The sequence below is a fragment of the Aquarana catesbeiana genome, linkage group LG02 (genome assembly GCF_042186555.1).
Source record: "Aquarana catesbeiana isolate 2022-GZ linkage group LG02, ASM4218655v1, whole genome shotgun sequence".
Lineage (NCBI taxonomy): Eukaryota > Metazoa > Chordata > Amphibia > Anura > Ranidae > Aquarana > Aquarana catesbeiana.
The window spans coordinates 627,968,263-627,983,156 of NC_133325.1; the positions used below are offsets into that span (position 1 = coordinate 627,968,263).

General features: G+C 43.0%; 1 protein-coding gene across 3 annotated transcripts in view; it reads left to right on the forward strand.

Moving 5' to 3' along the window:
* Nucleotides 1-14,894, forward strand: part of ASMTL (acetylserotonin O-methyltransferase like) — a 107,900-nt gene that overhangs the window by 19,852 nt on the left and 73,154 nt on the right. Inside the window, exons 1-2 of one of the 3 annotated variants that reach the window (XM_073616416.1) lie at nucleotides 10,527-10,645; nucleotides 13,734-13,860. The exons of 1 other annotated variant lie outside the window; for it this stretch is intronic. In XM_073616416.1, coding sequence (XP_073472517.1) covers nucleotides 13,768-13,860 — 93 coding nt within the window. In that variant the 5' untranslated portion in view covers nucleotides 10,527-10,645; nucleotides 13,734-13,767. Of the gene's footprint in view, nucleotides 1-10,526; nucleotides 10,646-13,733; nucleotides 13,861-14,894 lie in introns of those variants that run through there. One more of the 3 variants, XM_073616415.1, reaches the window with a different exon arrangement.

The window sequence follows — 14,894 nt, forward strand, 5'->3', positions numbered from 1 at the left end:
TGATCATTTGACACACCTCTTGGAGTGTTTGTATTCCTGAACCCCTGCAACATGCTGGGTTCCTTACACCAGCCCCTATGTAACTAATGTGTAATGCGTTGACTAGCAGATGGAACCTCTTGATCGAGGATCAGATATCCATCATACCTAGAAATGTGTTGGCTACAGAAGATTTCCTGGGCACCATAGCTCTTGAAGTTTGGTGGTAGGACAGGTAAGCATAAGATTGTTTCATTGCAGAACCTTCTTTTATACTTTGTTGTAAGGGGGTTCCTTTAGGTGGCAATAAAAATTTGATGACATTCTACCAATCCAGTCATTGTAAATAATTAAATGTGCCTCTTACCAGATCCGCATGATCTCTAAGTTATAGGAGATGATTAGCCTGCGGTAAAAAAGGTGAGTCTGAAGTATCCCGTGTGCAGCTTCGTCCAGTGGATATGCCGACCTCTGTTGCAGATGGATCGGAAGCCTGAAGATTGGCGTCCCCGCTTCACATTCGATTTATACAGACACGCTATACACCTCACACTTGATCTGTGTCAAAGATCAAGCAAAAGGAATAATATATATAATATTATAATATGTAATAACTTGGGGTTTATTTGAGCTAAATACTACGTAGCCTTTTATGGGGAAACGCGTTGGGAGGAGTAAGAAGCTGTCATGTAACCCTTATCTGTGTCTACAGTTAATTATGTGGTCAGATTATCCTCTTTCTACTGCTTACTTGCTCATACTTTGTTGTAAGTGCAATATTTAGCTCAAATAACCCCTTAGTTTTTAAATATTATGCGACGAGGCTTCCTTTTGGCTTAATCTTTGACACAGATCGAGTGTGAAGTATATAGCGTGTCTGTATAATCGGATGTGAATCTTCAGGCTTCCTATCCATCTGCAATGGAGGTCGGCATATCCACCGGATGAAGCTACACACAGGGATACCTCAGGCTCACCTTCTTACCTCAGGCTTATCATCATCTATACCTCAGAGATCAAGCGGATCTGGTAAGAGGCACATTTAATGACTTCACTGGTGGAACGGATTTATCTTCATCTTTATTTTGTCACTGGGAGCACTGTGTTTATTTTGTTGGGGTACGACATGAACACACATCTTTTGATATGGACACTTGATTAATGTCTAAATTGTTGAATTATGTAGTGTTTGGTCACCATATTGATTATGAATTTTTTTTTTTTTTTGGTTTATCACCTTTATCACAGACCGCAATTTTTTAAATATAAGTGATTGTAAAGGCAGAAGGTTTTTTATCTTAATGTATTCCTTTTTCATCGCCACATCAGCATTATGGTTGCCCTCAAAGGTCTGGTTTTATCTGTAAGACTATATAGATTTATCTACTCTTTATCATATTAAAGTAGAACTAAAGACAAAACTTTTTTTTTTTTTTTTTTTCATTTTGGATAGCATCGGGGAGGGTTAAAACTGACAGGTGTTCTAATTCTTATCCACTCCATCCAAAACCCAACATTTTTTTGCCTTTAATTATACTTTAAATAATTGCTTCTGCATTTGATTATTGCTGGTTTTAGTAATTGGAAATGGCTCAGACAGAACATGGTTCTGTCTGAGCAGTCTCCAATAAAGTTTCCTGTGAATGATGCCAGTAGTATGCGATCCTTTTCAACTGCCATAAAATTGTAGTATTCTCATAATAATTATAAGCAGATGTCCAGAGCACCACCCCACCCCTCTTACACCAGATCTCAAGAGCCCCCCAATAGAATTCAAGAGTCCCCCACATCACAGTGCCACCCCCCTTAGCTTGTGCTGCTGTCTGGTAGAAGCTGGGGGTGGAGCTGGGAAGCAGAAAATGCAGAGTCTGGAGGAGGACCAGAAGAGGGTTGGAATCAGCTGCCGGAATCTGCTAAATGCCGAGACCAGGGGAGGCAGAGAAGAGGGGGTAAAATGTGAAAATATATTACTAAATATAAACTTGCGCTGATGGAAACAACTAGGTGATAATGAAATGCAGCTGCTGTAGACAAGGTGCTAATCACTTGGATAAATGTGGATAAAAAAATACAGCGCTCGCAACACACAATATAAGTGAAAACAACAAAAAAGTCCAAATAAAAATCCAAATAAATGCAACTGAAGTGTTAGTCCACAATGAAGTAGGTGCAAAAAAATGCTTCACAAACTTGCAGGAGTACAGTGACACCCCCTTTTGCATCCCCACTCACCAGAACAGGAATTGGCTTTTAGGAATTGTGCAAAGCCATCGGGGGTGGTGACAGCTTCCTAGTGGAATGTAGCCATTTCTGTCCACTTCCTTAAAATAGGTTTTAGTGGACAGTTGATGGTTCTCTTTGAAGATGACTTAATCCAAAAAATTAATGCTTTGATTGTCAGAAGTTGTTGAGAAGTAGATACCAAATCTATTCTCACCAATTTTTGACAAAAAAACGTAAAAATGACTCATTTGATCTTGCCTAAACAATAATGATGTAATCAATATAACGCTTGTAAAACTTAAGCTGAGGGAAATTACTACTAAAGATGGCATCTTTTTCCCAGTAACTCATGAACAAGTTGGCAACTGAGGGGGCTTACTTGGCCCCCATTGCTACCCCTCTCTTTTGCCTATAAAACTGCTTGTCATGTCAGAAAAAGTTATGACTCATGGCCAAATCTAAAGCATGAACCAAAAAATCTTTTTGTTTGTTTTTCATCTTCGTACTATTTAGGGCCCATACCACAGCTTCAACAACATGTTTCTGTTGGATATTGGTATATAGAGAATTGACATCAATGCTGGCCAGTATGTCACCTTTATTAACCTCTACTTGTTGTAACAATTCCATGAGGTTCCTACTATCTCTAACCACTTGCCGACCGCCTAACGACGATATACGTTGGCAGAATGGCACGGGCAGGCAAAATCACGTACCTGGTACGTGATTGCCTTCCCGGGGGTGGGGGGTCCAATCGGACCCCCACCCCGATGCCCGAGGCGGTCGGCTTTGGTCTGGGAGCGTTCAGTGATGAGGGGAAGGCCATCCATTCGTGCCCCCCCTCGCAATCGCTCCCAGCCAATCAGAATCCTCCCCTGCCTCTGTATAGTACACAGAGGCAGGGGATGTGAAGTCATCTCTCCTCAGCTCGGTATTTTCCGTTCCGGCGCAGAGGAGAGAAGACTTCACTGTGAGTGCACAACACTACACATCCCAGTAGAACATGCCAGGCACACATAACCCCCCAATCCCCCCGTCACACTGACACCAAGCAGTTTTTTTTATTTTATTTTATTTTTTCTGATTACTGCATGGTGTCAGTTTGTGACAGTTAGTGTGGTAGGGCAGTTAGGGTTAGCCCCCTTTAGGTCTAGGATACCCCCCCTAATAAAGTTTTAACCCCTTGATCACCACCCGTCGCCAGTGTCACTAAGCGATAATTTTTCTGATCGCTGTATTAGTGTCACTGGTGACGCTAGTTAGCGAGGTAAATATATAGGTTCGCCGTCAGCGTCTTATAGCGACAGGGACCCCCATATACTACCGAATAAATGTTTTAACCCCTTGATTGCCCCCTGGTTAACCCTTTCACCAGTGATCACCGTATAACTGTTACGGGTAACGACGGTTAGTTCGTTTTTTTCTTATAGTGTCAGGGCACCCGCCGTTTATTACCGAATAAAGGTTTAGCCCCCTGATCACCCGGCGGTGATATGCGTCGCCCCAGGCAGCGTCAGATTAGCGCCAGTACCGCTAGAACCCACGCACGCAGCATACGCCTCCCTTAGTGGTATAGTATCTGAACGGATCAATATCTGATCCGATCAGATCTATACTAGCGTCCCCAGCAGTTTAGGGTTCCCAAAAACGCAGTGTTAGCGGGATCAGCCCAGATACCTCATAGCACCTGCGTTTTGCCCCTTCGCCCGGCCCAGCCCACCCAAGTGCAGTATCGATCGATCACTATCACTTACAAAACACTAAACGCATAACTGCAGCGTTCGCAGAGTCAGGCCTGATCCCTGCGATCGCTAACAGTTTTTTTGGTAGCATTTTGGTGAACTGGCAAGCACCAGCCCCAAGTAGCGTCAGGTTAGCGCCAGTACCGCAAACACCCACGCACGCAGCATACGCCTCCCTTAGTGGTATAGTATCTGAACGGATCAATATCTGATCCGATCAGATCTATACTAGCGTCCCCAGCAGTTTAGGGTTCCCAAAAACGCAGTGTTAACGGGATCAGCCCAAATACCTGCTAGCACCTGCGTTTTGCCCCTCCGCCCAGCCCAGCCCACCCAAGTGCAGTATCGATCGATCACTGACACTTACAAAACACTAAACGCATAACTGCAGCGTTCGCAGAGTCAGGCCTGATCCCTGCGATCGCTAATGGGGCGTACACACGGTCGGACTTTTCGTCTACAAAAGTCCAACGGACGCCGACGGACTAAAGCTGGCTGGTAATCTGATCGTGTGTGGGCTTCTCCGGACTTTCAGCAGACTTTTTCAGCCTCAAATCCGACGGACTTTAGATTTGAAACATGCTTCAAATCTTTACGTCGTAACTACGACGGACCCCGAAATCCGCTCGTCTGTGTGCTAGTCCGACGGACAAAAACCCACGCTAGGGCAGCTATTGGCTACTGGCTATGAACTTCCTTATTTTAGTCCGGTGTACGTCATCACGTACGAATCCGTCGGACTTTTGTGTGGTCGTGTGTAGGCAAGTCCGTTCGTTAGAAAGTCTGCTGCAAGTCCGCCGGAAGTCTGTCGGACAGGCTGTCGGACTTTTGTAGATGAAAAGTCCGACCGTGTGTACGCCCCATAACAGTTTTTTTGGTAGCTGATTTTTTGGTGAACTGGCAAGCACCAGCGGCCTAGTACACCCCGGTCGTAGTCAAACCAGCACTGCAGTAACACTTGGTGACGTAGCGAGTCCCATAAATGCAGTTCAAGCTGGTGAGGTGGCAAGCACAAGTAGTGTCCCGCTGCCACCATGAAGAAGACAAACACAGGCCCGTCGTGCCCATAATGCCCTTCCTGCTGCACTCGCCAATCCTAATTGGAAACCCACCACTTCTGCAGCGCCCGTATTTCCCCCATTCACATCCCCAACCAAATGCAGTCAGCTGCATGAGAGGCATTTTCTTTATGTCCTCCCGAGTACCCCTACCCAACGAACCCCCCCAAAAAAGATGTTGTGTCTGCAGAAAGCGCGGATATAGGCCTGATACCCGCTATTATTGTCCCTCCTGTCCTGACAATCCTGGTCTTTGCATTGGTGAATGTTTTGAACGCTACCATTCACTAGTTGCGTATTAGCGTAGGGTACAGCATTGCACAGACTAGGCACACTTTCACAGGGTCTCCCAAAATGCCATCGCATTTTGAGAGACCCGAACCTGCAACCGGTTACAGTTATAAAGGTTACAGTTACAAAAACATTGTTAAAAAAAAAAAAACACAAAAAAAAAAAAAAGAATAGTTGTTTTATTGTTCTCTCTCTCTATATTCTCTCTCTATTGTTCTGCTCTTTTTACTGTATTCTATTCTGCAATGTTTTATTGTTATTATGTTTTATCATGTTTCCTTTTCAGGTATGCAATTTTTTATACTTTACTGTTTACTGTGCTTTATTGTTAACCATTTTTTTGTCTTCAGGTACGCCATTCACGACTTTGAGTGGTTATACCAGAATGATAAAAAAAAATAACAAGGAAAAAGAGATTCCCCAAAGAAAGGCAGAAACCCAAACACAATCTGTCAAAAAACAATATATTTATTAAGCTATAAACACCACACAAAGAATACAAAAATAGGCAATTATGGGCAAATCAGGGAGGATATCAATTGACTAATTAAAATTGATAACGTTATCATTAAAAACAGCGGAGCCGCGGCCAAACATACCCCATACACACACCAATCACAGCAACAGATTCTAACTAGGTCAGCTAGTAATTGGATAATGTAAGACCTCAGATAAGTCCAAGTACAGGCGGTGTGGCGGTGTGGGGGTGGGGTGGATGAATGTGGATTAATTTGGTAATATTGCAGGGAAGTTCAGTGGTTTGAACACAATTGAAAATTTAGTGCCAGACCGGGAGCTGAACAGTGGTATATACAGGCTGACCACAATGACCGGTAAAACCTATTAATGGCAGTGATAACTCAGGACTTTCAAGCAAAGCAGTTCATCCGAACAGCAGGCAGTAGGGGGAGCATGTACGGTAAGGCTGCACTGATATCATAAATTGGAGTAATACATCTCTCACCAGGTAAATCAGCAGCTCACAGAATCGCAGGCTCTACCCCGAGTGGTCACTTGTAAACAAAGACTGTTGCGTTTGCTTGCGCCGTCAGGTGGAGAAAGTCCTGCTGTGTTAGTGCCTTGTATCAGATGGTATAGGTCGGTCGTCAGCTGTTGGTTCCCGGCAAAGCATTCAAACACCCTGTGTTCGCGGCTCCGAGATGACGTGCTGACGTCACGTGCTGACGCGTTTCACCAGCCAATCACCGCTGGTTTCGAAACCAGCGGTGATTGGCTGGTGAAACGCGTCAGCACGTGACGTCAGCACGTCATCTCGGAGCCGCGAACACAGGGTGTTTGAATGCTTTGCCGGGAACCAACAGCTGACGACCGACCTATACCATCTGATACAAGGCACTAACACAGCGGGACTTTCTCCACCTGACGGCGCAAGCAAACGCAACAGTCTTTGTTTACAAGTGACCACTCGGGGTAGAGCCTGCGATTCTGTGAGCTGCTGATTTACCTGGTGAGAGATGTATTACTCCAATTTATGATATCAGTGCAGCCTTACCGTACATGCTCCCCCTACTGCCTGCTGTCCGGATGAACTGCTTTGCTTGAAAGTCCTGAGTTATCACTGCCATTAATAGGTTTTACCGGTCATTGTGGTCAGCCTGTATATACCACTGTTCAGCTCCCGGTCTGGCACTAAATTTTCAATTGTGTTCAAACCACTGAACTTCCCTGCAATATTACCAAATTAATCCACATTCATCCACCCCACCCCCACACCGCCACACCGCCTGTACTTGGACTTATCTGAGGTCTTACATTATCCAATTACTAGCTGACCTAGTTAGAATCTGTTGCTGTGATTGGTGTGTGTATGGGGTATGTTTGGCCGCGGCTCCGCTGTTTTTAATGATAACGTTATCAATTTTAATTAGTCAATTGATATCCTCCCTGATTTGCCCATAATTGCCTATTTTTGTATTCTTTGTGTGGTGTTTATAGCTTAATAAATATATTGTTTTTTGACAGATTGTGTTTGGGTTTCTGCCTTTCTTTGGGGAATCTCTTTTTCCTTGTTATTTTTTGTATGCCTTATAAGGCGACCCAAACTGCACCCATTATTACAATTTTTTTTTTTTTTTTGGATGAATATCTGCCTATACCCAATTAACTAATTTAATCTGGAGGTTGATCCGGGCTAAAATCACTTTTTCCTATACCAGAATGATGCCTGCAGGTTTAGGTATCATCTTGGTATCATTCTTTTCAGCCAGCGGTCGGCTTTCATGTAAAAGCAATCCTAGTGGGTAATTAGCCTCTAATTAGCCTCTAAGCTACGAGCATTTCATGACTTAGATTTCGCCGGATGTAAACAGCGCCATTGGGAAATTGGGAAAGCATTTTATTACACCGATCTTGGTGTGGTCAGATGCTTTGAGGGCAGAGGAGAGATCTAGGGTCTAATAGACCCCAATTTTTTCAAAAAAGAGTACCTGTCACTACCTATTGCTATTATAGGGGATATTTACATTCCCTGAGATAACAATAAAAATGATTTATAAAAAAAAAAATGAAAGGAACCGTTTAAAAATAAGATAAAAAAGCAAAAATATAATATAAAAAAAAAAAAAAAAACACCTCTGTCCCCCCCTGCTCTCGCGCTAAGGCGAACGCAAGCGTCGGTCTGGCATCAAATGTAAACAGCAATTGCACCATGCATGTGAGGTATCACCGCGAAGGTCAGATCGAGGCCAGTAATTTTAGCAGTAGACCTCCTCTGTAAATCTAAAATGGTAACCTGTAAAGGCTTTTAAAAATGTATTTATTTTGCTGCCACTGCACGTTTGTGTGCAATTTTAAAGCATGTCATATTTGGTATCCATGTACTCGGCCTAAGATCATCTTTTTTACTTCATCAAACATTTGGGCAATATAGTGTGTTTTAGTGCATTACAATTTAAAAAAGTGTGTTTTTTCCCCAAAAAATGCGTTTGAAAAATTGCTGCGCAAATACTGTGTGAAAAAAAAAAATGAATTGCCCACCATTTTAATCTGTAGGGCATTTGCTTTAAAAAAAATATATATTGTTTGGGGGTTCAAAGTAATTTTCTTGCAAAAAAAATAATTTTTTCATGTAAACAAAAAGTGTCAGAAAGGGCTTTGTCTTCAAGTGGTTAGAAGAGTGGGTAATGTGTGACATAAGCTTCTAAATGTTGTGCATAAAATGCCAGGACAGTTCAAACCCCCCCAAATGACCCCATTTTGGAAAGTAGACACCCCAAGCTATTTGCTGAGAGGCATGTCGAGTCCATGGAATATTTTATATTGTGACACGAGTTGCGGGAAAAAGAGACCATTTTTTTTTTTTTTTTTTTTGCACAAAGTTGTCACTAGATGATATATTGCTCAAACATGCCATGGGAATATGTGAAATTACACCCCAAAATACATTCTGTTGCTTCTCCTGAGTACGGGGATACCACGTGTGAGACTTTTTGGGAGCCTAGCCGTGTACAGGACCCCGAAAACCAAGCACCGCCTTCAGGCTTTCTAAGGGCGTAAATTTTTGATTTCACTCTTCACTGCCTATCACAGTTTCGGAGGCCATGGAATGCCCAGGTGGCACAACCCCCCCCCCCCCAAATGACCCCATTTTGGAAATTAGACACCCCAAGCTATTTGCTGAGAGGTATAGTGAGTATTTTGCAGACCTCACTTTTTGTCACAAAGTTTTGAAAATTGAAAAAAGAAAAAAAAAATTTTTTTTTTCTTGTCTTTCTTCATTTTCAAAAACAAATGAGAGCTGCAAAATACTCACCATGCCTCTCAGCAAATAGCTTGGTGTGTCTACTTTACAAAATGGGGTCATTTGGGGGGGGGGTTGTGCCACCTTGGCATTCCGTGGCCTCTGAAACTGTGATAGGCAGTGAAGAGTGAAATCAAAAATTTACACCCTTAGAAATCCTGAAGGCGGTGATTGGTTTTCGGGGCCCCGTACGCGGCTAGGCTCCCAAAAAGTCCCACACATTTGGTATCCCCGTACTCGGGAGAAGCAGCTAAACATATTTTGGGGTGCAATTCCACATATGCCTATGGCCTGTGTGAGCAATATATCATTTAGTGGCAACTTTGTGCAAAAAAAAAAAAACAAATTTGTCACTTTCCCGCAACTTGTGTCAAAATATAAAATATTCCATGGACTCAACATGCCTCAAAGCAAATAGCTTGGGGTGCCTACTTTCCAAAATGGGGTCATTTGGGGGGTTTTGTGCCATCTGGGCATTTTATGGCCTTCAAAACTGTGATAGGTAGTGAAGAGTAAAATCAAAAATTTATGCCCTTAGAAATCCTGAAGGCGGTGATTGGTTTTCGGGGCCCCGTACGCAGCTAGGCTCCCAAAAAGTCCCACACATGTGGTATCCCCATACTCAGGAGAAGCAGCTGAATATATTTTGGGGTGCAATTCCACATATGCCCATGGCCTGTGTGAGCAATATATCATTTAGTGACAACTTTTTGTAATTTTTTTTTTTTTTTTTGTCATTCAATCACTTGGGACAAAAAAAATTAATATTCAATGGGCTCAACATGCCTCTCAGCAATTTCCTTGGGGTGTCTACTTTCCAAAATCGGGTCATTTGGGGGGGTTTTGTACCGCCCTGCCATTTTAGCACCTCAAGAAATGACATAGGCAGTCATAAACTAAAAGCTGTGTAAATTCCAGAAAATGTACCCTAGTTTGTATACGCTATAACTTTTGCGCAAACCAATAAATATAAGCTTATTGACATTTTTTTTTTACCAAAGACATGTGGCCGAATACATTTTGGCCTAAATGTATGACTAAAATTGAGTTTATTGGATTTTTTTTATAACAAAAAGTAGAAAATATCATTTTTTTTCAAAATTTTCGGTCTTTTTCTGTTTATAGCGCAAAAAATAAAAACAGCAGAGGTGATCAAATACCATCAAAAGAAAGCTCTATTTGTGGGAAGAAAAGGACGCAAATTTTGTTTGGGTACAGCATTGCATGACCGCGCAATTAGCAGTTAAAGCGACGCAGTGCCAAATTGTAAAAAGTGCTCTGGTCAGGAAGGGGGTAAATCCTTCCGGGGCTGAAGTGGTTAAGATATGCAGGGCAACTCTGAGCCAACGGCTACAAGAAACTGTCCAAGTATCTACAGCTCTATATCCATGCCTGCTTTTAACCGTTTTTTTTGTACGTACCAATCCCTATGCGTATTAAATCAACTTTTTTATAACAATATTTCACTATTAGTCCATCCTCTTTTCATTTCTGGGTGCCTGTGTATCCTGTTGAGAGCCTCCTATTGGAATCTACAATTTACAAGCCTGAAGTGACCCCTGGACTGCAAAGCTGGGGGTCGTCCTGTTCTGGTGAGTGGGGATGCAAAAGGGGGTGTCACTGTACTCCTGCAAGTTTTTGAAGCATTTTTTTGGACCTACTTCATTGTGGACTAACACTTCAGTTGCATTTATTTGGATTTTTATTTGAACTTTTTTGTCACTTATATTGTGTTTTGTGAGCGCTATATTTTATTATCCACAGAGAAGAGGGGGTGCTGCAACTGTACAGGGAGGTGCAGAATCTGTAGGGGGAGTTCAGTCGTCCTCTCTGCTGCTGAGACGGGGTGGGGGGCATCAGAGATGAGCCTCTCCGCGACCGCACAGAGAAGCGAAGGAGTTCTGTCCTTATCACTGCTGAGGCAGGGTGGGAACGGAGATGAAGGGGGTGCTGCAGGAGAGGTGCAAGGGCCAAATGAAATGGCCAAAAACCTTTATTCTAATAGGAGACAGAATGAAGGAATGTTAAAACCTCTGTCTGTTTTTTAGCTGCCTGTGTTTCTGCTTGACAGGTTCCCTTTCCTCTTCCCTCCTGATGATCATTGTCACTAGAACAAGAAGTGAAAGGAAATGTACTAATGTACAGCTGTCACCAGAACAGGATTAAAGGGGAAATCTCCCAATGGAGACACCTATTCTGGTGATAGGCAGCAGTTGAAGGAGGTTTTTATTCTCGCTTCCTGTTGTTGCTTCAGGACAGTATATTAGAAGAAATTGGGGGACATCAATATAAACCTTAACCCACCATCCAAAACAGGAAAAAAGTTTTGGCTAAAGTTCCACTTTGATGTTGTAACCAACGAGCAGTGAGTTAGTTAGTTAGTTAGCAGTTCAGAGAATCTGGGGTAAGATCAAGTAAATATGTTTTTAAGTGAAGTGGTGTCCATTATTCTGCAGTTTTCTGTTTGACAAGAACCTTGAAATCCGTGTTTCACAGATTATACAGTGATGTCCACATAATACGATAGTTAATATGTAATGTTTGAATTGTAGCTAGATAATGCTTGACAGGTTAAGAAATCAAAACTCTGAAAAGTGCTGACCAAAGTCTGAACTTGATTAGCAAACTGTAGAACAGTCATGTTTCACCTTCAGTCACCGGCTGACCTCCATCACCAATATATCGAAGAACTTGGCATCCAGTATTTTGCAATGTTGTGTGAAAGCATTACAGTTCTCTTTGCACAACTACACTTGTGAAAGAAGGAAAAAAAGCTCCAGTGATAGTTGAAAATTAAAACCCTCTGTGCAAGGGTTTTTGGATCCCATGTCACTGTATTTGATTGACAGCAGCGGGAGCCAATGGTTCCTGCTGCTATCAGTCTGTCCAGTGAGGACCCGAGACAGCGGCTGGAGCTGCTGTGCTCTTCCCCATCGCTGGAACAATCGGGTTCAGGTAAGTAAAAGGGGGGCTCTGGGGGGCTGCTGCACAACAGAAGGTTTTTCACCTTAATGCATAGAATGCTTTAGAGTGAAAAACCTTGAGGGTTTACAACCCCTTTAACTGTGGGCACCCGGCTGTGACAGCTTGCAGCTTCACAGCTAGGTGCCCACCTCACATGCGCAAGGCGTGAAGCACATTTTGGATGGTCCATCAGTCATCTGGGATCTGTGACGTGTCCCAGAAGACTGCAGGGAGGGAAGGGGGAGGAGAACTGTTAAAACCAGGTACCCGCTCCCCCTCCAAATGCCATTTCCAATAGAGCAACAAGGGGGGGCCTTAAAGCAGAACTTTTTCCTTTTGGGTGAAGCTCTTTAGGTCCTGATAGATTACTTCATGCATTTCCCATGCAGTACCACTCTGCTGCACTGAAGTCTCAAGCAGTGTTATCAGCCCTGTCCTATGTAAAATAAAGAACACCTGTTGGGGAAATGAGAGAGGGAGGTGGACTTAGATTAGCTTTGCTTTTTGCTCGGTATTAAATGTTTCTGCGTACTTTTTGGTTAAACTTCAATTGGGCTTTAACCACTTTCCGCCCACGCTATAGCCAAATGACGGCTTCAGCGCGGGCTTCTAGTGCCGGGAGGATGTCAATAGACGTCCTCCCCTGATCACGCTGCTCAGGGGGTGTAAGTCCTCAGGACACGGCTGATCACAGAACAGGCTAAAGAGCCAATCACAGCGAGTCCTTTACCACATGATCAGCTGTCATTCAATGACAGCTGATCAGGAAGTAAACAGAAGCCGGTCACCGTTTTTTTTTTTCTCCTCATGATCAGCGTAAGGAGAAAGAATAAAGCCGGTAACCGGCTTCTGTTACAGGGACATCAGTCTCGATCTGTGTTGCTAATCAGTGCCCATGAGTGCCATCTATCAGTGCCACCAATCAGTGCCTCATCATTAGTGTCACCTACCAGTGATGCCCACCAGTGCCGCCTCATCATTGCCACCTCATCAGTGCCCATCAGTGTAGCCTCACCAGCGCACATCAGTGAAGGAGAAAAATTACCTGTTTGCAAAATTTGGTAACTATGAAAGAATTTTTTTTAATTTAGCAAAATATGAAAAACCCAGCAGTGATTAAATCCCACCAAAAGAAAGCTCTATTTGTGTGAAAAAAATTATAAAAATTTTGTTTGGGTACAGTGTTGCATGACCGCGCAATTGTCATTCAAAGTGCAACAACGCTGAAAATTGGCCTGGGCAGGGGTTTAAGTGCTCAGTAGGCAAGTGGTTAAGGAGTACATAAAGTGGACCTTAAAGCCCAACTCTGGGTAAAAAAAAAAGTTTTCACATGCCATGAGGCTGTGCCCACACTACACGGGTCAACTGCTCATCTAGGAGAGAGGAGAAAGCTTATACCCACCCAATCCTTCATTCCACCGAAGAACGGTGCTCCGCTCCGCAGTGGACTGTTCCTGGTCTGTGGAGCCTGCTCTGGGCTTGATGACGTCAGGAACAGTCCACAACTCAAGACCGCTCAAGTGGAGGGGTGTGCTGGACATGCCTTGTGTCGGGAAAATCGGAGGATTTGGTAAGTAAATCTCCTATCTCCTCTCCCCTAGACAAAAATGAGCAGCCCCACTACATGGGAAAACTTGCTACTTTACTCTAAAACAAATGTGCTTGCAGTTGATTTTCATCTGATTATATGTTTTTTACTTTTTTTTTTTTTACCAGCTTAAGAGGCTAAAGTGCTATTTACAGAAGAGAAATGTTGCTGAATCCAGTCATTTCAAAGTTGGCAGGGAAGAGGGTAGTACTGGCCAGTGCATCTCCACGGAGACAAGATATACTTTCCAATGTGGTATGTGAACTGTGATTGATATTTAACTACACAGTAAAATGCACCATACCAAATCTGACAACTTTGCAGTAATTTTTCTCTGTAATGTGATTTGAATAAATATTACATTGACCTGATATCAGTGTTAATTTGGGCCTCAAATTTGGATGTTGTTTTAGTCATAGTCTTTTGACTAAAAATTCATTTAATTTTAGTTGTATTTTATTCATCTGAATTGTTTTACTCACATTTAGTGGACTAAAATTTGCAGTACATTTTTAGTTGACTAAAATCTAATGGGTTTGGACAGTGGTCTGAAGAGGCCTGTAATGCGCACAGTGCTATGGACAGTCATCTTAAGAGACCTGTAATGCTGCACGGTGCTAAGCACGCTCTCATAGGCTTTACAGGCGGGACTCTGAGGAAACCAGAAGTTCACATGGGTAAACATCCCTCCCTCACATTTTCATGCTGTTTTCATTCGTTGACCATGCTATTTTAGTTTTAGTCATTTTTTGTTCATCTGAATTGTTTTAGTAGTATTTGGTCGACTAAAATCTGCAGTACACTTTAGTCGACTAAAATTTAATTAAATTATAATGCATTATTTAAGTATTTCTAAAGAATTTCCAAACTCGTATACTCCTGGAGTAAAAAAAAAAATCGAATATGTTGTTATTTATGGTATTAAGGTTTGAACAAACTCTGGAAGATCTGAGGTGCCAGTAATGCTGCACAGTGCTCTGGACGGTGGTCTGAGGAGGGCCTGTAATACACAGTTCTCTGGACAGTGGTCTGAGGTGGCCTGTAATGCATTGCACAGTACTCTGGTGGTCTGAGGAGGACTGTAAATGCTGCACAGTGCTCTGGAAGGTGGTCTAAGGAGGCTTCCTATGCACACAGTGTAATGCACATAGTGCTCTAGATCGTCTGAGGAGGCCTGTAATGCACACCATGCTCTGAACAGCCCGGGAGGCCCGTAAATGCTGCACAATCCTCTGGACGGTGGTATGAGGAGGCCCGTAATGCACACAGTGCTCTAGATGATCATTTGA